This window comes from Prosopis cineraria, unplaced genomic scaffold, assembly GCF_029017545.1.
Source record: "Prosopis cineraria cultivar Desert tree isolate PC_DT_omini unplaced genomic scaffold, ASM2901754v1 PC8, whole genome shotgun sequence".
NCBI classification, from domain to species: Eukaryota; Viridiplantae; Streptophyta; class Magnoliopsida; order Fabales; family Fabaceae; genus Prosopis; species Prosopis cineraria.
Window position 1 is genome coordinate 4,465,822 of NW_026555339.1, and position 26,034 is coordinate 4,491,855.

A 26,034-nucleotide genomic window follows, 5' to 3' on the forward strand; every position below is an offset into this window, starting at 1 on the left:
TTTATTCTCCCCAAACAAGTATCACATAGGCTTAAGCATACTTTTATTTCCTTAATTTTGTGTGAAAATTTTATTTTAATTCTTAAATTGTTTGAAATATTTTTTTAATCTTTTAACCCAAATACTATTAGCTTTGTCCAAAGAATTTTTTAAATTAAAGTTTTAAATATTGATAAAGCATTATTAAATACTAACATTTTAAGTTTAATTTTTTAGATGATAGTGATTGGCCAAAAAAAAACTATTTGAAACTAATAGCATTAGGGTCAAGAAACTACAACTGTATTTATAAATACAAAGAATCAAATTGAAATCTTTAATAAAATTAGAAGATCGAAAGTGCAATTTAATCAGAATGTTATGGGAAAACAATATTTTTGATCTTTTACTTTGATCAAGTTTTGATATAAGTATTTGTACATTTTTTTTGTATTTTAAGTTTTTACACTTTTTTTATGTGTAGCGTTAGTCCCTTAATTTTCAAATGAATATTGATGTGACACAAATGGCATTAATGATGCTGACATGTTAATTAATATTATTAATTTTTAATAAAAAAATTAAATATTCAAAGTCAACCAATTTTATTTCAGATATAGATTTTTTTAAATTTTTATTAAAAAATTCTTGTTAGTATCAGTTTGATATGTAAACATAAAATTAACAATATTTATTAATATGCCAACATTATTATACTATTTGTGCTATGTCAATGTCTCTCTGAAAATATAAGAAGTACTATTGTAGATGAAAAAAAGTATAAGAACTTGAAATATTAAAAAAAGTATAAAGTCTTATATCAAAACTCATGTAAAGTGTAGAATTAAAAGTAGTGCTTTCTCACTATATTTTCTATGATTTACCCTTTTCATATGGGAAAAGTAGAGTCGGGAAAATGAATTGAGCCCACAAACTAATTCGTTTAACTCCCACAATTTGACGGACTGGGTTACAAAAATTGATCTGTTTTTAAAAACGGGTTAGGTTAGCCCAACCCGCAAAATTAACAGGGTAAAATGGGCTAGATCACATGCTGACATATTTTAAAAAATAATTTTTTATTTTTAAATTATATTATATTTTTTTTATAAATTTACAATAATAATAATATTTTTTAAATATATAAATTAAATATGTTCTTTACATTTGAAATATAGTGTAAATTTTTTTATAATTTGTAAGTAAAATTTTTGTTATAGTTTGAAAAGATGATTTATTAGTTTTTATAAAAATATTTTGAATATATATTATTTATTAATCTCATAAGATCTATTGATTAAAATTATAAATATGAATTCACTAAGAAAAATAATATGAGTTTATATTCAAATTTTCTTTTTCAGTGACAAAGATAACACACCTAGACGAGAAGATAATTGATAGTAAAAATATAATAAAATAAATTTACTTGATTGAATTCTATATTTACTTTATTTATTTATAAGTTTTTTAATCGCTAATTTTTTTAAAATATAATATATATATATATTTATATTTATATTATATAAATTTTAAATTATTAAAAAATTTGATTTTTTTTCAGACCAACCCACGAGTTAGTTAGCCTATTAAAAAATGGATTGAGTTAAATTTTTTAGCTCGTTTTATTTTGCGAGCTGACTAGTAATTCGTCTTCCCAGTAGAAAAAAGTATTACAGTAATTTTACAAAAAAATTAGATTATTTGATGATTTTCTTAGTCTGTGTGAGATTTTTTTTTTTTAAACGCTTTTTATGCAACAAACATGGTCGGTCTCAAATAGAGGCAACAATCAATTAGCACAAAAAAATTCGGGAGTTGCGCAAGAAGCACGGCAGCCATGATTTGAACAAAATGGGGTTCGCACGACAAAATTAAAAAGCATCGGCACAAAAATATCGAAACCAGAATGGAAGAGAGGTGAAAATTCAAAATAGCACCAGAAACAGCTCACAAAGTAAGACTACGACTACGTAATTGTAAACCTGTAATTATAATACTCATTGTTTTGGCCAGAGTAATTACAATACTAATCAGTTAGCAAAACATAGTTAGGCAGCGAAAGGTTATCTAATTAGGTGTGCGACTTAAAGAAGCTCAGGATCAGGAAGGAGAGAGGCTATTCATTCTGGGCATTCCCATGAAAGAGCATCGTCAGATTCAGATGTATAGCCTAATTGATCTACGTTTTGTCATGCCAACCAACCGCGTTCCTACCTGCCTTCGTCGTTCCAGTATAAAAAAGTCAGGGAAGGCAAATGCGCCCTCCGTTTTTCTTCAACACTGTTTCTAGAATTATATTTTGCTCCCGTGTGTGTGTGTGTCAATATATATATACATATATATCTATACACACATGATTCGATTCCGCTTTCAAGGGCGAAGCTTTACGATGAGAATGCATAAATTAAGAGAAAAGTGAATCAGAGATGCAAGGGAGTCCCAAAAAGATAGCCATGCCCTTTGCCAAATGGGTTTCATGTCTTGATTGGCGTTGGCTGCTGTTTATAGGTTCTCCTCTCTTTCTTTTCGTCGTCTTCTTCTCCACATCTTTCCCTTCTACCCCTTTGAGCTCTCTTTGGCCGCTCCGCCGCTTTATTATCAGCCATGCCTTTCAAGGCAATTCCACCTTCAATGGGGATTTTCTCTCGAAGGACCAGTTGGTGGTGCGGTCCAGAATAGCAGTGTGTCTGGTTGGTGGGGCTAGGAGGTTCGAGCTCACTGGACCCTCCATTATCGACAACATTCTGAAGCAATATCCCAACTCCGACCTCTTCTTGCACAGCCCGCTCGACAAAGATGCCTTCAAGTTCTCTCTCTTGAAGAATGCGCCCAGGGTTGCTTCTGTACGCATCTTCCAGCCTCAGCCCTTGCCGCAGACCGAATCTGAGACTCGAGTTCTCACCGCACTCAATTCTCCCAACGCCATCCAGGTTCGTTTCAAATGATTCTTCTCTGTCTCTGTGTCTCTGTTTCTATTTCTGAAATCCTTCATCGCAATCACCGGTATATATTTTGAATTTCTTCCTTCTTTTCTTCCGAACGATCATATAGAATCTGAGAGTCCGAGTCTAGCGGATCCGTCTTAATCGTATTTCTCCCTCTCCTTAGCAAGGTTCATTTAATTTCCAATCTCCAAAATCTGAGAACAGTACTCTGCTTGTTAACGGATTTCGTCCGGTTATAATGAAAAGGGTGTTGTTTCCATCTCATTTCACACCCAATCTGATGTTTGCTGAACCATGAGGGAGGATAACTACTTTTATTTATTCGTGGGCAACATTTTAATTTCGCCCTTGTACGCTTCCACTTTAATTTAAACTTCGCTGCAAATCAACAAGGATGCTTCTTTTTTTATTTTCTCCCTTTTGCTTTAATGTTAGTTTTGGATTTTTATGTTGATATTGAAAGGGGCATGATTATGGTGGTAGCAGCGGGTGGAATTCCTCCTCCTCCGGGAAATGCATTCCCACTAATCCAGGAGGTTTCTTAACTTTTGATGTTGTAAAACTGTTGAGTCTTCCATGATTATAACCGCAACAGAAAAACTTTATTTTACGATACAGCATAACACTTCGTACTTTCAAGGAACATACTTTTGAAAGCAGGAGGAGGAGGAGGAGCTGATTTTGTTTGGAAATTTATTGTTGTTGCAGGGACTGCTCCAATATTTCAATCTGGTAGAAGGATGTCTCACGATGATAAAAAGTTACGAGGCGAAGAAAAATTTCAAATACGATTGGATAGTCCGAACAAGAGTGGACGGGTACTGGAATCGCCCGCTGGACCCTGAACACTTCATCGCCGGTGAGTACGTGGTGCCGGAGGGATCATCGTACGGAGGGCTGAATGATCGGTTAGGGATTGGAGATCAGAGAACATCAACGGTGGCCCTGTCACGTCTCTCGCTGATACCGGCGTTAGATTCCGCGGGATTCCACAGTCTCAACTCAGAGACGGCCTTCAAAGCCCAGCTTACGACGCACGGGGTTTCATATGTGACGAAGAGACTGCCTTTTTGCGTCGTTTCGGATCGGAGGTACGATTTCCCGCCGAGCGAGTTCGGCGTGCCGGTGGCTGCGTTGTCGAGCCCCGGTCCTCTGAGCGGAGCGAAATGCAGGCCCTGCAGGGCCGCTTGTAAAGGGGAGTGCGCGGAGAGAGCGATGGCGGTGTTGAACAGAGGGTGGAGTTGGACCCGTTTGGAGAATGGGAGCCTCCGTCTCTGTAACGCTTCGGGAGGCTGGGAAGAGGGATGGCAGGCTCGATTCGATAAAGTCGCCGGAAAAAAATTTGCAGCAACGAGGAAGCGTATTCAAAGTATGAAACTGGAAGATTGCCTTCGAGATTTCAAAATACTCCAAAAACGGGCAGTCACGTGGGACGCGCCGCCGGCGACTGAAATTTGTACGTTGGGTTTGGCCCACACGTGAACGTGTATAGAGTAATTCTCTTCCTTTTTCTTATTCCTTTTCTTTTTCTGTAATGACGACCGTGAAATGGTTTCCTGTGAATTAATCCCTTCCAGAAAACGCTAAATAGTAAACATTGATTGGGGATTGACTGGCTGTACAGGGTTGGCCTTGTTGATGGCTTAAAGGGCAATGTCACGATGGGATAAAGTTGTTTTGTTGAGATATTTGAGTTTTTGCTTTTTGTTTTTTTTTTCCTTTTAAATTAACCAAAGAGTTGTCTAGTTCAAGTCCTCCACATCTCATTTGTTTTGTCGTGCGAGGTAACGACGCGTGGGATTAATACTTAAATTTATATTCTTGAATACTTCAGCTAATTGTTGGATCTACCGGTATAATTTTTGAAAACACTCCATCTGATTTAACATTACAATTAATCATCAGGCCAAAAGAAGTTATCAGTATAAAAAAGTGAAAATGCGCCTGATTCGCGCTTTGTAAAAGACATAAGGGTGACAGGATATGAAGACCGTATATACCTGTGAATTATTTATTAGTGTGTGCTAATGAGTCTGATACATGGACTGTGAAAGTTATGGTCTATATTTTTGTTTATGAGGGAGTCTCAGCTAATCAATCAGCAACAGGACTAGCTTGAAGGAAGATATGTTTAAAACTTAGGTGGATATGGATGAGTGACGTTGCAATGGGTCAAGGAAGGCAGCTCACACCCGCCAACTTTGGTGTAGGGGCGTAATTGAGCGGGATATATAACTACCACTACTAACAATAATAACAAATGATAATAAATAGGATAAAAGGGTAAAAATACAGCCAAGAATATTTAGTATCTTAAAATGAGAAAAAAAAAAAAATACCCATTACATTATATGAGTAGGTGTAAAAGTGATCAAATGATAAACTTTGAACTAACACTATTAACTTTGACCATTAAATACTGACTATATATGTCACATGTCAGCTTTTGCTAACGTGAACTAATAAGAAGAAAAAAAAATGCCCGCAAACTCATTGCCTAAGAGCAAAAATACTTATACTATTATTAGAGTTGGTACAAAAGTGATCAATCTATCAAATCTCTTGAATATTGACTGTTTAACTGATACTTAAACAGAAGTTGACCATTTTTTGTTAACATGAATAAAAAATATTATTAGATAAAATTCTTTGAAGTTAATTGATTATTTTATAAATTTTACATGAAAAATATCATTTTGATTGAATATTAAATTAAATCATTTGTTTTTTTGTAACGGTGATAAAAATTATTTAAAAATTTTAAATATATTATAAATAAAATTACTTAAAGTTGTGATAATATTTTGAAGAAAGTAATAATTATTAGCATTGCGAATCAGTTGAGAGAAAGCAAAACGGAATTGTGGAGAATTTTGGTGAGGTGTGATGGCGTAATGTGTGAGTGCGCATGTGAGGGTTACAAGAACGTGAGAAGCAAGATAGCACGTGGAATCATAAAAGACGAAGAGGGAGGGAGAGCTTATTTTAAACCGTAACGCGGACATGAAGCTTAAGCGCTTGATTTGGCACTGATTTAGTGAAGCCCCATCCATCCCCATCCCACTCTCACCCATCGGTGGTTGCACATTGGTTGAGGCGTCCCTCTCTTTGTGAATCAATTCATTTTGTTGACCTGTTCCTGGATTCTTTACTAATTTCCAGCAAACGTAACCATTAAGTCTCAATAAATTAAATTAATAACAGTTAGATCTTCTTAACAAAGAAATCTGAGGATTGACCGTTGAGCAGCGTTGATTTAAGCAGTTTTAGATAGGAATATCAATCATAAATTGATAATTTTATTTAAAACTTAAATACTTTATTTACGATTAAAACTCTTGAATTTATAGTTGTTTGAATATATATTTATAATTTATTTTTAAAAAATTATCAGTATTCTATTGTCATTAATAAATTTTTTTAAGACCCAATTGTCATTCTTCTAATTTTTAATTATATTCAAAAGTTAATATGTGTCCACAACTAACACTGGTTACAAGGTAAACACGGTTTAAGACTTGAAGAGATTATAAATAATTATGAAATGAGAGACAGTAAACTTTATAATAATTTCATAAAACCATCAGTACCATCGTGGTAAAAAAATGTTAGTATGACATATTTATATTGAAGGTAAGAACTTTAACAGCTCCCATTGAGGCATGTACCAGGGGCAAACGACAAACCCATAATCAGGTTTGCTTTGCACTAGTTTTATATTAGAAGGTCTAACAAATTGTAACAATCCTTCACAATTAAAATTATTAATTCTGTTTATGATTCTTTTCGTTTTTAATATATTTGAATTTTTTTAGAAAAAGTTCAAAGAAATTCTCCAACATTTACAATCTCCTCCACTGTTATTTGTCTTTAATCATGTTTCGTCCCAATCTGGAATCTGGAGGCTGTCCCCAATTCGCTCTCCGCCCCTTTCTTTCAGTTTCACCTTTAGTGATACTTTTACAAGTCAAGTTGCAAACTTGCATTTATATCCTCGCACGCTACCTCCTCTTCAAATTTATCGTGTTCAAGACTAAGTAACCTTTTAAGCTTTTTTTTTTAATTCTTAAGTATTTAATACACTAAGATTAACAGACCAAAACCTCACGCCTTGTAGAGTCGCAGCTATAATCCATTTTTTTAAGGAAAAGAAAGATTAACACAAAAGTTTCAAATAAAATTGAGAAAAGAACGTGACAAAATTTTATGATACCCAGTGCACCACAAATTATTTTAATTTCATATAATGTAATGATTTTTGCTTTAACCAAAAACACGTTATTAACTTTTAAATTCAGATTTCGAACGAAGGATTTAATACACATGGGAAGTTCTTCAGGATCACGACAATTTAAGTGCAGTTTGTCGCTACATATAGTATGCGTTATGGTCCAATTAAAGTTTTTTAAATTAATTGCTGTTGCCCATCCAACACAATTTTTGTCAAAAGTCGCCCTTTTTTTAGATCAAAATAAGAGATTTTTTTTAAGAGAGATTGAATTATAACTTTTAAATGTTTTTAAAAAAGCAAATAAGTGTGTTAATGTTTTGCTTATCAAGCACTTAAACAATTTTAATATTGTTATTTACAACATTGCAAAAAATTACTCCCTTTGTCTCTATAATAAAAGAAGTCTTTTAAAATTTTTTTTATCTCTAAATATAAGATGTTGTTAATATTTTTTTAATAAACGGATCATCATACTCTTGTTAAATTGAAAAGAGAAAAAATAAATATTTTTATTAATTTAATTTGAAAAAAAATTATTTTTTATTTATAATACTTAAGGATAAAATTAAAATGTTATTATATGTTTAATTACATAATCAACTTTTATTTGTTTGAATGATTTGATTAAAGTATACATAAGGACAGAGGAAGTAATAATTTTTTATATAACTTGGTTTGCTTGTTCTTTGCACGGTTATTCTTGACTTTGTAATTTGTAATAAAAAAAATTAATTGTTATTTATAGTATTTGAAATGGTATCGATATCAATATATCGGCGAAATGCCGAAACTGTCCCCACATGTAACATTTATGGGCGGTGTGATTGCCCTCTCACGTCTCGCCTGCCCCGGCACTTAAAAAAGAAGAAAAGGAAAAGTTGATCCCCACAGGCATTTTAATTTTAACGGACAAGGCACGATTCAAGAATACAGCTCTTTCATGTCGTGTCCATCGTTAGTTGGCCAAACAGTTAAAGTAGAGTATATACCTCTTTTCTTTTTAAAAAGGTAAAAAAAAAAAAAAACCAAATCGATGCTTAACCTCTCTCCTACTTGTAATAAATACTCTTTATTATTATTTAAATATTTTTAACCGAATGAAACTTTTAATAAATTAATCAATTATGTTGAAAAAATATTTTTAACCGAATGAAACTTTTATAATTAATCAATTAAAAATTATTTTAAATTAGTAATTTAATTATCTAGTATTTCTTTTGAGATTGTCTTGAAATATTTAAAATATTTTATATTCTTAAATATTATATCTTCCAATCTATAGTATTAGTTTCCTTGCTGGACTAATAAGGCTCGTCAGCCAATGGGCCATAGTGTTTATGGTGTGTCGGTGAGTAGCTACATTTTGGATAGACATAGCATCATAGCTTTCCCCGGGCCCTCTGTACTCCTCCCCGTCCCTGTCCCTGTCCACAATATATGGAGTTTTTTGTTTTTAAATTTTATTTTTTAAAAATTTAAGACACACACCTAATAACAAATATAATTGAAAATAACGTGAAGTAACTTCTAATGTTACCAAAAGAGTATAAATCAGTTCCATTTACTTCACAGGAAAAAAAGTAACTAGATTTCTAAAAATAAATGTTTTTAACTCATTCTTATTAAATATAATATCTCTAAAAGCATGCTAGCCTTCATAAGAAATCGTCTGATTCAATCATAAAAATTGTGCTAATGATAATGATAACTTTTTATATAAAATAACTTAGAGAAAGGGAACGGAGTTGATTGAAAAGTAAAGATAAAAATAAAATAACAAAAATATAAATAATTTATTTATGAAATTAAAATTTATAATTTATGAGATTTTTGAGAGATATAATAATTCTCACATTTATAATATATAATATTAATTTTTATTATATTTAATAAAAAATAATAATTTAATTTATTTTTATTTTTATTTTTTAAGATTTATTTTATTTCACCGTTTGAGGAACTAAACAAAAATTTTAGACCGAGCACTAATTGCTGATAAGTAATACCGGGAAAGTTGCCTGTGTTCAACAACAACTCTTTACATGGTTTCTTTTCTTTTCGAAGGGACTAAATAAAAGATAACTTCGAGCGGCAACGGAAAAGATTAATACAACAAACACAACACAACATATATAATATACAATGACGCAGGGTACTGGGAGCTAATATTCATGAACGAAAGTCAAAAGTAAGATGAGACGAAAGAAATTAAAAGGGTCGTAAAAGGAGAGAAAACTATTGGATGTAAGACTGGCCGGTGATATCTAAATCTCGATCACCGGTGGACGGTGGAGCATGGTGGTTGAGGGGAAGCCGAGTTTGTTCCACGGGGCCATCAGCACTCTGCGTGTCACTTGCAGGCGCCTTCTTCTTCAACTGCTCCTCACCTTTCTCTGTGCCATACATTCCTCCTCCGTACGCTCCACGTGTCACCGCCTCCATCTTCGATATTTGAGGTCCTTCCCCAAGTTTCTTCTCATTATCACCCTCCCTTCTTGTTTCTCTCCACACTTGTTCCGTACTCATCTCTTTCTCCTCCTCCCTTCTCCGTACCCCCTTGCCTTCGATCTATTTATGTCTATTCAGTATTCACGCACCCGGGTTTCACGAACTACAAACTTGGATCTTCTTCTAATGTACAATAAGGGGTTTTCTATATATGTACTTATATGTGAACCCCCCCTTTCTATGTTTGACCAGTGTCTTCTTCTGTGTTTGCGTGGCTACACTTGACGAAGCCACGCCAGCATGCCCCTTGAACACGTGTCAGTTTCTGGAGTTGGATTGGTGTCGTTCTTATATTGGAACCCATGTTCTTTGGGATATCGCTCCAGCCTCTGTCGGGCATTTAGTAGTGCTTACTTATCATGAATGGATAGCTAATTAAATAGGGATTTAACCTAATTTATGAGTGCCATATCTCAGAGGACTGTCCAGATGCGATAATGCCCAGCGTCCCCATGAACATGAAGCATATGATTGCACCCAGAAAGGAGAAAAAAACCACATGTTTGCACCAACTGAAGATAACTACAGCTAGCACATGGTTTTTTAGACAAAACTACCAGTCTTAGTTCAATAATTATGTTATCTTCTTCTGTCCATGGAAATATTTGATCCGTTCAATCTTAAATATAACATCTAGTTAACTAATTTGTGGAAATTGAGAAAATTAGAAGTTGCTTGTTTGTCATTATTGTGAGAAAAAAAAGCGTGTTATCCTTTTCCTAAATACTCCTGTTTCAATGATTATATTAAATATAGGTGACAAAAAGGATATGAAAACCTGTGAACGTACTGATGATAATTTGAAAGTTAAAACATTAGATGAGAGAGAGAGAGAGAGAGAGAGAGAGAGAGAGAATTGAGATCCTATATTTAAAATCAAAATAAATCCCCCAACTAACTCATATATTTAGAATTAAGGGGAGTATCAAAACAATCGATAGAGATTTTTTCAATTGGTTTATGGATTTGGGCCTGGCAGACATGAAGTGCTCTGGTCCGTTCCACACATGGAGCCGGGATGGTTGCAAGAGCAAGCTTGATCGGATTTTATCCAATAATGAGTTCGTATCTACTATCCACCTTTCCCCAAGCGAGTGCATGTTCTCTTTTTCAATTTAAATTTGATCATCGTTCAATTTTACTTCGTATGGAGCCTACTCTCCAACACGCTTTGTTGATCGACCTTTCAAATTTATGACATATTGGGTTTTACATGATGAATTTTAACGTTTTGTCAGGGAATTGGATGGGTAACTGCGAATTATGGAATGTTAATATTGAGTCTTTTTCCACTGAAATTATCACTTGGAGCAAGGAAGTTTTTGGGCATTTGGGAAGGAAGAAAAGACATTTTGGGACCGTATTGAGGGAATTAATAAAATTCTTCGAGATGAGGGCTCTTTTTCATCTCCCGAACAGCTACAACGTCAACTTTGGGTGGATCTTGAAGAAATTCTTCTGCAAGAGGAAGTTATGTGAGCGCAAAAGGCTAAGGGTGATTGGTTCTCGCTGGGTGATCGAAAAACAAAATATTTTCACCATGCAAGAAAGCGAGCCAACAGAATTGAAGCCATCCAAAATAATAGTGGCGAGTGGATTTATGATGAGTCAGAAATCAAAGAAGAAGCTACTTGTTTTTTCTTCAATCCATTCATGGAGGATGGGCAAACTTGTAGTAGACTTGATAGTGAATGTGTAACAACTTAAAAAATTTAACTTCCTGTTAATCAGATTAATTAAGGATAATTAAATAAAAATTAGTGTGGTATGTGGATAAAGAAGACTAATGAGTGTTTTCAGCTCTGAATGCAATTCCAAAGTGAGATCAGGTCACCCAAACCTCAAAATGGGAGAAAAATTAAGGAAAATGGCTCTATGCTGCATTTTGCAACACATGAATCACAGAAATGTAAGAAACTCTCTTTATGCCACGTGCCGTGATGTGTGGAGACATGTGCCATGACATATGGATGAAGTCTTATAGTAATAAGTCACAAAATCAATTCAAAACTTCATGCAAGAAGATGAAGGAGAATGCTAAGGGCTTTATTAAGGCTTGGAGATTTAAAGATTTAGGAGTATTTTGGACCGTTCAATCACTTGAAATAAGTTTCTCAAACCTTAATCTTTTGTTATTTTCCTCTTTTTAATAGATTTGAGAGTTAGGGCTTGATATATAAGTGATTTTTCAATGTTTAAGGCTATAAGTTAAAACTTATTTATTTAAATAGAGTTAATAGAAGTCGTTTAAGTTGTTTAAATTTAATATTAATGATTTTTAATGTCCTTGAGCTTGAGTTTCTCATTATAGATGAAAATGACAATTATTTTGGTTGAGAGGAAGGTTGGACCCTACTAATGGTGTTTAATAGATTTATTGACGATAGTTGTAGCTAAAAGGAGTGGATAAACCCAATGAGTAAGTCTAAATGCTAAAAGTAGGAATCTTAGACATTTTTATATTGAAATTGTATAAATAGTGATTTTGAGTTGTTGGATGTTAAAATCAATATTACTCAAGTTCATATGAGTTAATTATAGTTTATGGGAATTAATGTATCCATTGGTCGGGGGTAAACTCAAAGGTTGATGTTGTGTAATAATTACAGTGTTGAAATAAGAAGTTAAGAGATTGTAAAGAGTAACATTGATGATTGTAGACTTAATTAATTGTCCCTAGCACCGAATTAGGCTTGACATCAAGCTTGTGAAGCATTTGTTAAGGGGTAAACTTTTGACCACTTAAAGGTTTGAGGTAACCAGAGAAATTTATTTTGTGTAATTGTAGGTTAATTGATTTTTATCGCTAAAATAGTATGTGATTAGTAAGAATAGATGAAATTTTTCTATTCTAATTTATAGCATGTTTTGAGAGACATAAATGAGGCTATGATGAGTTCTTTTAATTATAACATGATAATGAATAGTTTTGTGTTGTTGGAAAAAAAGAACTTGATATGAAATTGTGAGCAATGTGATATGAATATATGATGACAAAATGAGAAATGAACTTATGATGCATGGAATCTTGTGATGGTATATGTGTGTGATGAAATGACAATATGTGGATTCATATATAATGCTCACATGTTGTAGCTTATTGAATATATGAAAGTGAGTTTGCTATTATGAGTTGATAATGTGCTATGTATGAGCATAAGTGATGCATGATCGTATTGGTGAGAGTTCACCTAGAGAGAGAGGTAGAGATAAAATCCCATAGTATTGTTGCTTATTGTTAGAATCAAAAGCTAGCTTGGCTACCTATCGTTGGAATCGAAAAGTAGCCACTTTCTAACTATTTGTCTAGAGATTGTTTTATTGTTTGTTAAGGGACTCAAACTTAGCTATCTCCAGTTATTTGTTGAGGAAAGTAGCTTAGGTTTTACAACACCTCAGTGATTCAAGAGTGGGGGAAGCCATAGTTCGAGAGTGAGAGTAATGACCTTGGCTAGGTTACTTCTCACAATTATTAAGCTTGGATAATCTATTTATACGGGCAAAGCTTATTTAATTTTATAACTCATGGTTTCAATCTGAAGATATAAGGAGGATATAATGTTAGTTCAATCATATATATGATTTGATGTGTCACATGATTTTTAAGTTTGTGGCAAGTTGTGATATTTAAGTTGGCTATTGTCACATAGTTGTTATTATTGTGATAATGAATATTGAATATTGGATTTGGCCATTGTGACATGGTTGTTAGTAATGTGGCAATGTGCTTTGTCATTTGAATTGTGAAAAGATAAATTATGATAAATTATGTGAAATGACATGTGATATTTGTGAAATTATACGATATTTGATTGTATGCCTCATACATGATTTGTTTTAAAAATGCCAATTAATGTGCAGTTGCATAGGGTAATCTTGGTTACTAAGTAGTTGTGCTCACCCCTATCTCTTTTAACATTTACATGCTCTGGCTCAAAATAAGAAAAGGAAAAAGCACTTGAGGCATATGACCACATGTTCCTATGGTAGGCCTTATCTTGGTTTATTTTATGTGTAATGCAATATCGATATTGCTAACTAGGATATCATGTTTTGAGTTCATGCATTCACTTGCATCAAATAGTTGTTGAGCTGATATTTATATTTTGAACGCTTGATATTGTGTAATATAAAATGATGACGTTGATAGGGCAGGATTGTTGATGCAAATAGGGTATGAATGTGAATGCATGAAAAGGAATTTATTATGACATATATGCTATATTGGACCTTCCCATGTTTTGATATAAGGGGTTGAAGTTTGAGAATGATATACATGAGTTATATTATGCATGTGGTGTGTTGCATAGGTAGTGTCAATCCATTGAGTGTGTTCTAAGTGTTGATTGTAGCTTTTGGTACAAGAGTTGGGTTTTGGACACCCTATGTATTGTGAAAAGTGTGAAAATGAGTTTAGGTGTTCAACTCTTTTGTGTGAAATTATTTGGGAGTAAGACTCATGCCAAGCTAGTGTATGAAAAGAACTTTTTATATAAACCTAGTTTACATCAATTGGATGTTAGAAGGAGAAATGAAGCACAATGAAGGTTTGCCCTTGTGCTGTTAACTTGACAACATAGTTGATGTCAAACTGTGCAATGCACTGTGGCGTAAGGTATAGCGAGGGACATGCTATGACATATGCGCACATGCTGCAACACATCCCTCTGTGTAGTCTCATTTGTTGTTTTTAAATTAACTTCTGAATCTTTTGATCACCAAATACTATCCCATGCTTCCACAATTATCTTAAACTCTATTTATAGACCAATTGATGTCCTTGAAAATTAATTTTTGAATGGTTTTCAAACTGGGATCTCAATTTGTGAAAAATACAACTTGAATTCAAAAGTGTTTTGAAAATAATTAATCAAGGTAGGGTAACTTGTCGGGGTTAATCTTATGATTATCTAGGAGTGTTATGTCAAGTGTGGATTAGTAAAGGAGACCTTACAAGTTATCTTTCCCTCCAATCCAACATGATCAACTTAGTGCATTGGGTGCTCATGTGTGCAATGAAGAAATATCTCAAGCCATCCTTAATATGGGCGCTTTAAAATCCCCTAGTTCGAATGGTTTAAATGCTTTATTCTTTCATTTCCAATGAAAGGTCGTGGGTCAATCTATTTTTAGTTTGTATAAGATGTGTTTCGAAACCCTCAAAATATTCAAGAAGTGAATCAAACATATATTGTGTTAATCCCTAAAAAGGAGCATTAGGAGACTTTGCGAGATTTTTGTCCTATTAGTTTATGCAATGTGATTTAAAGGATTGTAACAAAGGTGATTGTTAATCGTATTAAGACACATCTACCTCATATTATTTCATCAAATCAATATGGTTTTGTATCACGGAGACTTAGCTCTAATAACATCATAGTTGCCTAAGAGTTCATCCATTCTATGAGAACTATGAAAAGCAAAAAAAAAAAAAAATTATGGCTGTCAAAATTGATTTTGAAAAAGTATACAATAGAGTGCAACAGGGTTTTGTCATATATTATTTAAAGGAGCTTAATATTTCTCAAAATTTGGCAAAGGTTGTTGAGTATTGTATTTCTACCCTTCTATGCAGATACTTTGAAATGGTGGAAAAGCGGATAATTTTGAGCCATCTAGAGGGGTGAGATAAGGGGATCCATTATCTCCTTATCTATTTGTTTTATGTATGGAGAAACTAGCTCATTTAATTTAGGCTAAAATGGACAAGGATAATTGGAAAGGCATTCGGTTAAATAAATTGGGACCTCCTATTTCCCATCAATTTTTGTGTAGATGGCTTCCTTATATTTATAGAAGTAAGCTTGTCCCAAGTGTATATTATAAAAGAGTGTCTTGATAGATTTTGTGCAGCTTCTGGACAAAGGGTTAGTACTACCAAGACCCAAGTATTTTTTTTTTTCTTTTGAAAATGTTAATCATAATGTTCGAGCTCAATTGAGTGAAGAGTTGGGTTTCGGTAGAGCTGCAGATCTTGGTAAATATTTATGAGTCCCACTTCATCATGACCGCGTTTCTAAGTGAACTTATCAATTTGTCATTGACAAGGTACATAGGAGACTGAATAATTGGAAGACTCATTCTCTTCCATTAGCTGGCAGAAGTACTTTAATTAAGTCTGTGATCTTGGCCACCCCTTCATATGTTATGCAAACTGCATTACTTCCTGCTAGTTGCTGTGATGAAATAGACAAAAGTGCTAGAGGATTTCTGTGGGGATCCACTTCAGAGAGATAACGTTCTCATTTAGTTAGCTAGGATCGAGTGCGTGGTGAGAAGTGTGGAAGTTTAGGCTTAAGGCATTCAAGGTTACAGAATCAAGCTTATCTCATGAAGGTGGGATGGAGATTGGTCACAGATCGCAATGCTCTATGGGCTCAAGTGGTACGAGGTAAATGCCGATGTGGGGTGGATGTGTTGCATACGATTAACTTGAAGAGGCCTAGATCTAGATTGTCGAGTGGAGTTAAAGCAACTTGGGAACAAGTAAGTCAAGGGTTTGAGCTGGTTAACAACTCGGATCAACCTAAGCTGAGGTGGGGATATGAAAAACATAGGGCCTTCACGGTAAACTCAGTGTACAAGGCTCTTTGCATACAAGCATTTGATTTTGATTCCATCTGGTCAAAATATTTAGAAACTAAAAATCCCTCAAAGGTGCAAGAATTATATGTGGCTGGTGCGGCATGGTGATTGATGACAAATGCAGCATTATTTAAGAGAGGATTGCATACTTCAGGTGAGTGTGATCTGTGTGAAGGAAGTAGAGAAGATGTTTTGCATGTTATTTGGGATTGTGGTGTGGTAAGAGAAGTTTGGAAGAACTTATTTCATCCTTTAGAGCAAGGAATGTTCTTCCACAGTGATATACAAGTTTGGCTGGCCATTAATATACATAATAAGAGAGACGAGGGTCATAGCAGATGCTGTGATCTTTTTGGAGTGATGTGCTGGCTATTTTGGGAAAGGAGGAATGAAAAGGTTCATCAGAATTCAAATGAAGGAATGGCTTCGTGTGTAGCAGAAGCCAGGGGTATTCTTAGATGTATGGTACGTGCTAAACAGAAATTGCACTCTGCTATTAATTGTCATGTTGATGCTAGTAATCAAGAAAGTGCACAGGAAGTGAGTGTGGGCATTAATTGGGGTTGATGGGGCATATTCTATTGTGACGTCTGCAGCTGGTTGTGGTGGTATCTTGAAGACGGCGAGAGGGGACATTATGGAAGCTTTTGCATTACAACTGTTAGAAGGGGATAGTCTCACTGCTAAACTATGGGGTTGTTTGATAGGGCTTCGGCGAACTTGGGAGTCTGGCTATCGAGAAGTTACTCTGCCTTGTGATGCAGTGACAGCTATTCAACTTAATCAATCAGATGACTATGAACTTCCTGTTGATCGGCATGCGATCGACGAGATTCAACAAATGGTGCAACGAGGATGGCAGGTTAAGTTAGTGCGCGTGGATCGAAATAACAATGCTCATGCGGATTTCTTGGCTAAATATGCTCTTGCTCATGGAGGTAGTCTTCACGTGATTCCTAGAAGCATGGTTTCGACGTATTTTTGGAAGCAGGCATCACTTAGTTTTGTCTTGTCATTGTTTTTAGTTTTATTTACAGTCCTGTTAAAAATAAAATAAAAATCAAGGGGATATCACAGGTTTGATGTTTGATGAAACCCCCATAATTGTTCTTAGTTACAACTCAGATCATTGAAGACGATTGCAGAAAAAAGGAATAAACAGAACTTCATTGTCCTCCACTTTTTATACATACGTCACTGTAGGTATTTGTTTTGATGCTAAATAAAGTGCCTCAATCTTTTGTTTTTATCATGTAATACTTGTTTCCTCAGATTATCTTCATTAATTTTACAGTTTTTCTCCCTCCTTTTATCTCCCACATTTGATGCCGTGTCTCTCCCAAGGAGTACTTTAAAAAACGCGATGCGCATCTTTTACACAATAATGACAAATAACCAATTTTCTTAACATTCTTTAGTTAACCAAATCTTATATTTAAAATGGAAGAGAGTGCTACTTTCTTCAAGCATTGAAGATACAAAAATAACCATAAGTGTTGGCAGCAACATGAGATATCTCATGTGTCCCTAGGCTTGATTCACCCAACTACAACCAAATAATAGCAATAGTATCTAAAAAATGATAGTTTCATGTGTTGCCAGTTCTTCAATAAACATGCATTGTCTAAATACTAAAATAGCCTGATTCTCTACTCTTGAATGATCAACTGTAGTTTATAATCTAAGTAAACAGCGCCAAACAAATAAAAAAAAAAAAAATCCTACAGGAAAGTACTAGAGTGTTGTCTGGCAGTCTAGGATAAAATGTCATGTTTTTCTTCTTGCCTACTCATTCCACATTCCCAGACATCTCCCAGAATTAACATTCTGTAAACCCTCAAAAGAGAATAAACACAGGCGGCGCAGTCTTAATCCAATTTACATAAGCTGATGTAATCTGTTTTTTTTTTTTGGCCTTTTTTCTTTCTTTTGCTCGACTATGATAAAAACATTGAATTGACTCTATGTATGTAGCTGCTAACCTTATGGTGGCCATGGAACAAATATGGCTGAGTTTAGGTATATACGCATTATGCAACATATAATTCAGCTTTTCCATCAATGAATAGACTCATGAACTCTTCACCATCCACAGTTTCTTTCTCGATGAGCAGCTGAGCAAGCTTGTGAAGGATGTCACTGTGTGTTGTGATGATTTGCTTCGCCCTCGAATAGGCTCTCTCTACCAGCTCCCTCACTTCTGCATCTACAACATCCGCAGTAGCCATGGAATAATCTTTCTGGGTTGACATCTGCATACCACAAGTAGGCATGCCCTTAGAAATTAGGATCCAAATGTGGAAATTTGATGATAAACTAGATGGGTGGGTGGAACTGTGTATGTATCAAGTATCAACTTTAAAATTAGAATGCCACCTGTTGGCCCAAGAATGGGTTTCCACCAGGTCCTCCAATGGCTACTTGTCCTATCTTTTTGCTGAACCCAAACCTCTCAACCATCTGCCTCGCGACCCTCGAGACTTGCATGAAGTCGTTTGATGCTCCGGTTGTAACGTTGTCCTCTCCAAATATTACCTCTTCAGCAACTCTGAATTGGCATAACAAAAGCAATTTGCAGCAAAATATTCAAACTTGTAAAGGAAGTATTTCACACGTATAACCTCACAACAGTTTGTCAAATTAACATAAAGATCCCTCAGTGATGCATGCAAACTCAACTGACCTTCCACCCAGAGCAACCGCCATTTGATTTTCCAAGTAGCTTCTACTGTACAGTCCAGACTCGAGCCTCTCTTCGCTGGGAGCGAAAAATGTGAGACCACCAGCTTGGCCTCGAGGAATAATAGATATTTTGGCTACAGGGTCATATTCAGGCATCAAAGCACCAACTAGAGCGTGGCCAGCCTCTGAAAATTAAAATGCAAAAACATTGTCAAGGAATTGAAATGAACAGCTATGAGGCTCAAGCTTATTTAACATGCATACCATGATAAGCTACTAATTTTTTCTTCTCATCTGAGACCACGGCATTTTTCTTCTCTGGTCCAGCAATGATCCTTTCAAGTGCATCAGATATCTCATCTTTGCTTATTTCCTTGAGGTCACGCCGAGCTGCAAGAATAGCTGCTTCGTTCATTAGATTCTGCAGATCAGCACCCGTGAATCCTGGGGTTCTTCTGGCAATTTTTTCAAAGTCTACATCCTTCGCAAGTGCTTTTCCTCTGGAATGCACCTAACAAAGAGAAGGAAGGCCAGTGAATTTAGGTACAGAAATTAGAGCAGCACACTCATTAGATTAGACACCTATGACTAAATGTGGATTTTAGATAAGGCCTGCAATCCTGCATATCACGTTCACGCTCAAACTTAAGACTGCGCTGCAGTGTTCCGAAACTTGGAAGGTATGAAGTACATTGATTCGCAATTATCACGTAAATCGAACTACATCACCCTAATAGCATGTTTGGTCATACGTACTAAGTGTATCTAATGCTTTCCAAGCATCCTGTTTACTGTATCTGTATTGTCTTAAAAGGAGATCACCTGAAGGATTTTAACTCTACCAGCAACATCAGGTCTGTCCACAGTCACTTGCCTATCAAACCTTCCAGGCCTTAACAATGCTGAATCAAGAACGTCTGGTCTGTTTGTTGCAGCCAAAACAATGACACCTGAATTACCAGAAAACCCATCCATCTCTGTCAATAGCTGATTGATTGTCTGCTCCCTCTCGTCATTCCCACCTCCCAGACCTGCCCCTCTCTGCCTTCCCACCGCATCAATTTCATCAATAAATACAATGCATGGTGCCTTGGACTTGGCCTTGTCAAACAAATCTCGCACTCTAGATGCACCAACACCGACGAACAATTCAACAAATTCTGAGGCTGCACAAGAAAAGAATGGCACCCCGGCCTCGCCGGCGACTGCTCTAGCCAAAAGGGTCTTTCCAGTACCGGGTGGTCCGACAAGAAGGCATCCTTTGGGGATCTTAGCTCCGAGGGCAGTGTACTTATCTGGGTTTTTCAGGAAATCAACAACCTCCTGCAACTCCAATTTGGCTTGGTCAGCTCCAGCAACATCACCGAAGGTCACACCAGTTTCCGGAACTTCCTGGAATTTGGACTTTGATCGACCAAAATCCATGGGTCCACCGAGACCACCAGGGCCACCAGGTCCGCCTTGTGCTCGGCGAAAGAGTAAGAACAATCCAGCAAATGCCAGGAATGGGAACAGCAAATTGCCAATGAAGTTAAACAACCCATTACCCGAATCACCTTCGGAGACGGAAATATCGACACCGTTCATGGCCAGAATATCGATAAGGTCCGGGTCATTGGGTACGATAACGGTGGCTCGGCGGCCATCGACGGCGGTGAGCTGAAGGGCAGAACCATCCTTGCTGAACCTGACTCTCTCGACCTTGCCCTTCTTGACGGCATTTAAGAACTCGCTGTAACGCCATTGGCTACCTTCAGGGAGATCCGGAGAGGCCTGAGATTGGGGCTTGGGCGCGGTAAGAAGAAGATTTTGAGCGAAAGGGGAAGAATTTGAGGGGTTTGGTTTGGTGGGTTGTGCCTCAATTACAGGAGGTGCCGGAGGAGGATTGAAATTGTCGGCATCGGCGGCTAGAGCTTGAGGGGTAAGAGAGGAGAAGATTAGAGCAGCTAAAGAAGCTTGGGAAGGTAAGGATTTCGAATTCGAATGTTTAGAATCACGCTTTCTGCTAAATATGTAGTGAGTGTTCAAAAGCCTCCTCTTGAAGAAAAGTGGAGGTGGAACTGACGATTTGGTTGTTTTAGGGGTTGGGGGCGATAGTAGGACCTTCCTTCCAAGAAAGTGAGAAGAAAGGAGAGCGTTGGTGGTGAAAGCCATGGCTATGGCTCGCTACTTCTCTCTGCACTGTCCGCGCGCAGCTTAGCTCCCGTTCTCAGAATAATATCCTCCTACCTCGAAATAAACTGCTGGCCGCTGGGTCTGCGCCACAAAGGATGGTAACTAAAACAAACAAAAGAAATAAAACAAAAAATCCAAAGGCCAAGGAAAAGCCTCGCACGGCGACTGTGTCCTAGTAACGTGAGAGAACCAGTAATATATTGTACGCTCGGAGATTCTTATAAGAAATACAATCGGAGTAAATCTGAAGAAAGAATCAAAGCTTGGATGAAGCCGTGCCATAAATTTGGGTGGTGTTTTATATCTTCTACGTGGAGTAGATTGGATCCATTTATTTTATCGCTGACCTAAATAATCAAATAAAGACAAGATATTGGACTAGCTTTACTTCTTCTAGTTTCAGCCTCTCTTGGTTGGGCCGGGTTTGATACAGAAACATGGCCCCATCTACTCTATTGGGCTAAAGTAACCGAAGAAATTTGAACCATTAGCGCATCCCAAAATAATTCCATTGCATGATCAAGAAGTTGAAATTATTCTGGTCCAACTGAATTATTTCATCAAAGACATTTCCAAAACACAATTGAAATAATTATTACTCAGTTGATTTTCATTGAAATCAAATGATATAAGATAACAGTTAAAACAAATATCCCACTTAGATTGTAGTTCAAAGATTACAAGTTAGTGATGACATAACCGAGGAGTCGATATATCAGAGATAAGTAGAAAGAAATTTCTGCAAACAAATTTCAGAAATATTAAGACATACAACGGGTTTGTGGATAAAAGGTGCATCTGGTTCAAACAGCGTGGAGAGGTAGCATACTTATCCGCTGCAAGCAACCACCCAGGAATTCACATGTTGATTATTATTTCTATGCTCGACCAACCCATCTTCCATATCATGCGTCAATTTGGAAAGCTTGATTTGAGGTAAAATCTTCAATTATATACTTTCATCAGCTTGCTAGATGTGGCACAATCCAATAATGAAAGAGTCGCCGAACCACCGGCAGTGATCATTGATCGAGAATGCTCAGGACCACTAATGCATTATATAGGGATTGGGGAGAAAAGAAATGCGCATAGTATAGGCAAGAGATCAAGACTTGCTATCATTTTACAATTACATGGACAATGGAAGAAGCATCCTTCGTTTCTTTTTCCTCGCCAGTCTTACTTGCTTTGTAATTTTCATGCATAAAAGCAATGAAACAGTGATGCTGACTAATATAAAAGCTAGCCGGACGTTCCTAAAGTACAAAGAGACTGCCGAAAAGACCAGGAATGCTAAAATGACAAGTTCCCATATCACAAAGACCACAACATCCACCCTGCACCGAGAGAGAAAGGGAACAAAAGGCATCAATATTATTATATAAATGTTACCCTAAAAAAACGACACAAGTCCAGCAATTCTTTGCACGAAGACATTCAAAAGGGATTCTAAGTTGACGAGATTTTTTTTGCCAATAAATTTATGAGGATGTTGAATGTCATTTTATAATTCTGATCTCAATTCGATTTCAACCAGCAATCGTCCATCCAGTTAGACAGAGTTAATCAAATTTGAAACTGAGGTTGCCTGAGGTAATTAAATGGTGGTTTAAGTTAGGCCAATTAAACATCATTACCCAACTCCATTCGCATGCCAAAAGACCAAATACGAAATCAATTGGCTCTTCTAGCAAGAAAGAATTACATGGGTTCAAATCTTCAATGGGAGGATCTTATGAGTAACTAATAACCTCTATAAATTCTATCTGAACCGCGAGGCTTACTGTAACCTTGGTAAGCCCCCTAACTCACCTTAATGAGGAGAAAGAAAGCAGGTTGAAGTGTGAAACCAAAACTGATCGAGTCAACATTACTTTGCCCCCACCTCAAAATTTTGTAAACTAGTAAGCATGTTTTTCCTATACTTAAAATCTGCAGTGCCACTCAGGTTAGACAACCTTGTATAGATGATTATACGTGATCCTCAGGCTCAAGAAAACTAATGAGTACGTCTATTGACGCTGTTCAATCTAAGCATAATAACTTGTTATTATGAATCATTGAATCTAACAAATATAGTTCACTGCCTTGAACAAGCATAACCTTCTTCACAGAAACATGACACCCAACATATAGAGAGATAAAATTTCAAAAGGAATGAAAGATACTATGATTTACAATAGATCGCAAATTTTTTGTTCTCTACAACCGGTTTCGTTGGCGGGAAAGAAAAAACAGGATCTCAAAGATACCTTTTGACGGATTAATCAAGTTATCTGTCCTGGCTATATCTTGATGGGGCATTAATTCTGTTATATAAATTTCCCGAGCATGTTCATGTGGATAATTTGAATATAAATTCATAAACCTAGCCAAAATCAATCAACCGGCCCGTTAATTTATTGCCATACCGTTTACCTTGTCATATCAATGTCAGCCTCTTGCTAAATTACAATGTAAAATGAGATACAGAAAATGTGAAACAAACATTGAAGCAGAAAGAACCGCCCAGTTAAGACCCTAAACAACCTAGACGAATACTTACATTCAAAAGAAAATGGCAGATTCAGTAACATTTTCAATCAAATACGTGTACACGTGCAATTCACAGCGGATGACCAACGAGAGGACCAGGCAATATGCAATAATTCCAATAAAAAAGCAATAAACGGGATGAAAAAGGGGGAAATTGTATCAGTACCAGGGGAAATGTCAAAAACCCGATTTTCGAGAGAGAAATCCAGGATCCGATGTTTGACATACCTAGAAGTCGAAAAATTTGAAGAGGTGGAGGAGAAGAAGGAGATAGAGGCCCAGTCGTGTTTGGATCGAATCTGATATTCTCTTAGCTGTTCGGCGAGATTCGATCGAGTTATCATCGTAGCCTCCCGCCCTCTCCTTTCCCAATCTGTGAAATCCTGAGGTCCCTTTTGCTGTCCTTGGAACGACAATGTCGAAGATGAAGACCTACAGCAGAGGCATGAAGGCGAATATTGGAAATTCGATTAGGGAAAGACTCGAACCCAAACAGCATCTGATTCATTTTCATTATTTTTCTTTCCATGGACCTTCCCTACCTGTAACTTGTCCGAATTTATTCTTGCTCTCCTATTTGGGTCATTCTCAACACCGTTTAATTTCGAAGCACCACGTGGTCCATTTAGTTTGGGCCTAAGGTCCAATTATGAAACATTAGCTTAAAATCCCATTGCATTCTGGTATGTTCTTGGGTTATCACTGTTCAGGATCCAAAAAAATGGTTCTCTACTATTTGGGTCTGAATGGTTATTTCAGGCCTCTTAATTAGAGGGTGCTTCATTTTTTATTTTTTATTTTGGTTAAAAATATAGTTATGTGGCGCTCGCATTACTTGGTAGAAAATGCCACAAGCATGATATCGAGAAAAAGAAGAGACTTCTCACTTCTCCGATTTGATTTTACGAAGTAACCGAAAATGATTTAATTTTTTATTCAGGAAAAACATAATTATGAGTTTCTATAATTTTATAAATTTTTACTTTAGTTCCTGTACATTCGTTTGGATAGAAAAAAAAAAAGGTTGAGAGGCAAAAAAAAAAAATGAAAGAAAATGAAAAATAGAAAGAAAACTGAAAAAAAAAAATTATCGCTCTTTTGTTTGGATAGACATAAAAAAATAGGAGGAGGAAATAAACTTATATCACAATGACTATAATATTTTATTTAAAATATATATGTTTAATGTAATTATATATATAAAAATGTATTAAAAGTTAACATTATATAAAAATTAACGCCGTCGAACTCATTTAAAATCAAATTAGTTGGTGAAAATTATTTTAATGTTATTACATTTGAAAATTAAATAATTTAGTAAAACATATGTTATTTTTTACTTACAAAATTAACAAGTGGATAATTTTTTAAATTAACTATAATAAAAAAATAAATAAATTCTAATTTGAATCTTGATTTGTTAGTGAGAGCATTTTACTTTTACATATAGTCACGACAACATGTAAAACTAGAACATACAAAATAAATTATATATACATAATATTATAAAAAATATGAAAGGCACACATTTTTAAAATATGTAATTTTCAAAGAAGATAGAGACATGCACAACATTGAGATAGAACAATGTACAGTCATTAATTTTTAAATCAAAAACTTCCATAATGATAAAATTTATGTGAATTAATGTTAAATTATTTTTGCAATAATTACTATCACTTATTATGATGTAACATATAAATTATAATAACAAATATAATGCGAATTAGAGTGCTGAATTCATGAGGTGAAAAATAAAGGATAAAGATGGTAAAGTAAAAGGTGGACGTAGAAAAAATATTTTACTTTTAAAATCTCTTCATTTGTAAAGAGAAAATATGGTGAATTTAGTATCTCATTTTTTCTTTCACTTTTCATTCCTTTAACTTTTTTTTCCTTCTTCATCCAAATATAAAAAAAAGTTATCTTCTCTTACGTTTTCTCTCCATATTTTATTTCCTTTCATGTTTTATTCCCATCCAAACAAATCAATAATGTTTTTAATTTTTAAAAGGACAAACATCAATTAATTTTATTAAAATTATCAAAATTAAAAAGATGAAAACAAATTATAAAAACTAAAAATAAAATATGACAAAATTATAAGTATCAATGATTATATTTTTCTGTTATTTATAAAGAATTAACTTGACACTTTTTTATAAGCCCGTATGAGGATTGATACTCTGAGGCTAAAATATTTTTTATTTTATAAAAATTGAATTAAAAACAAGTTTAGATGTAATTCTTTATTTTTTGTCAGAGTAATTCTTTATTTATTTATTATTAAAATGTTTAACAAACTCACACGAATACGATATAGTGTAAGCATTTTTTTTTCTCAAATGATTGAACTGTGAAAAAAATAATATCATGTTCATAAAAATTCTT

At 35.2% G+C, this 26,034-nt stretch overlaps 4 protein-coding genes across 4 annotated transcripts; 2 read left to right on the top strand and 2 right to left on the bottom strand.

Annotated features, from left to right (window-relative positions):
- The first annotated feature begins 2,013 nt into the window (after positions 1-2,013).
- Positions 2,014-4,611, top strand: LOC129318185 (uncharacterized). Its single transcript, XM_054962814.1, has 2 exons — positions 2,014-2,912; positions 3,636-4,611. The coding sequence occupies exons 1-2, from the start codon at positions 2,409-2,411 to the stop codon at positions 4,407-4,409; spliced, it is 1,278 nt and encodes a 425-aa protein (XP_054818789.1). The 5' UTR covers positions 2,014-2,408; the 3' UTR covers positions 4,410-4,611.
- A 5,917-nt stretch (positions 4,612-10,528) lies between these two features.
- LOC129318349 (uncharacterized) lies at positions 10,529-11,365 on the top strand. Its single transcript, XM_054963073.1, has 2 exons — positions 10,529-10,727; positions 10,905-11,365. Exons 1-2 carry the CDS (start codon positions 10,685-10,687, stop codon positions 11,363-11,365), a joined length of 504 nt encoding a protein of 167 aa, XP_054819048.1. The 5' UTR covers positions 10,529-10,684.
- Positions 11,366-17,808: 6,443 nt separating this feature from the next.
- LOC129318181 (ATP-dependent zinc metalloprotease FTSH, chloroplastic) lies at positions 17,809-21,313 on the bottom strand. Its single transcript, XM_054962810.1, has 5 exons — positions 19,756-21,313; positions 19,198-19,444; positions 18,935-19,118; positions 18,628-18,799; positions 17,809-18,503 (listed from the first exon to the last, which is right to left on the bottom strand). The coding sequence occupies exons 1-5, from the start codon at positions 21,085-21,087 to the stop codon at positions 18,282-18,284; spliced, it is 2,157 nt and encodes a 718-aa protein (XP_054818785.1). The 5' UTR covers positions 21,088-21,313; the 3' UTR covers positions 17,809-18,281.
- Positions 21,314-21,691: 378 nt separating this feature from the next.
- On the bottom strand, positions 21,692-24,159 carry LOC129318189 (uncharacterized). Its single transcript, XM_054962820.1, has 2 exons — positions 23,872-24,159; positions 21,692-22,445 (listed from the first exon to the last, which is right to left on the bottom strand). The coding sequence occupies exons 1-2, from the start codon at positions 23,985-23,987 to the stop codon at positions 22,238-22,240; spliced, it is 324 nt and encodes a 107-aa protein (XP_054818795.1). The 5' UTR covers positions 23,988-24,159; the 3' UTR covers positions 21,692-22,237.
- Between the last annotated feature and the right edge of the window lie 1,875 nt (positions 24,160-26,034).

What these genes read in the sequence shown, in the direction of transcription:
- LOC129318349 (XM_054963073.1), top strand. Translation starts at nt 10,685, where the DNA reads ATGGTTGCAAGAGCAAGCTTGATCGGATTTTATCCAATAATGA. An exon ending in CGGATTTTATCCAATAATGA is followed by an intron (nt 10,728 to 10,904) that starts GTTCGTATCTAC and finishes ACGTTTTGTCAG; the next exon opens with GGAATTGGATGGGTAACTGC.
- LOC129318185 (XM_054962814.1), top strand. Translation starts at nt 2,409, where the DNA reads ATGCAAGGGAGTCCCAAAAAGATAGCCATGCCCTTTGCCAAATGGGTT. An exon ending in ATTCTCCCAACGCCATCCAG is followed by an intron (nt 2,913 to 3,635) that starts GTTCGTTTCAAA and finishes TTGTTGTTGCAG; the next exon opens with GGACTGCTCCAATATTTCAA.
- LOC129318181 (XM_054962810.1), bottom strand. Translation starts at nt 21,087, where the DNA reads ATGGCTTTCACCACCAACGCTCTCCTTTCTTCTCACTTTCTTGGAAGG. An exon ending in GCGGTTGCTCTGGGTGGAAG is followed by an intron (nt 18,800 to 18,934) that starts GTCAGTTGAGTT and finishes ATGCCAATTCAG; the next exon opens with AGTTGCTGAAGAGGTAATAT. An exon ending in ACCCATTCTTGGGCCAACAG is followed by an intron (nt 18,504 to 18,627) that starts GTGGCATTCTAA and finishes TGTGGTATGCAG; the next exon opens with ATGTCAACCCAGAAAGATTA.
- LOC129318189 (XM_054962820.1), bottom strand. Translation starts at nt 23,987, where the DNA reads ATGATAACTCGATCGAATCTCGCCGAACAGCTAAGAGAATATCAGATT. An exon ending in TCAAATTTTTCGACTTCTAG is followed by an intron (nt 22,446 to 23,871) that starts GTATGTCAAACA and finishes CTCTCGGTGCAG; the next exon opens with GGTGGATGTTGTGGTCTTTG.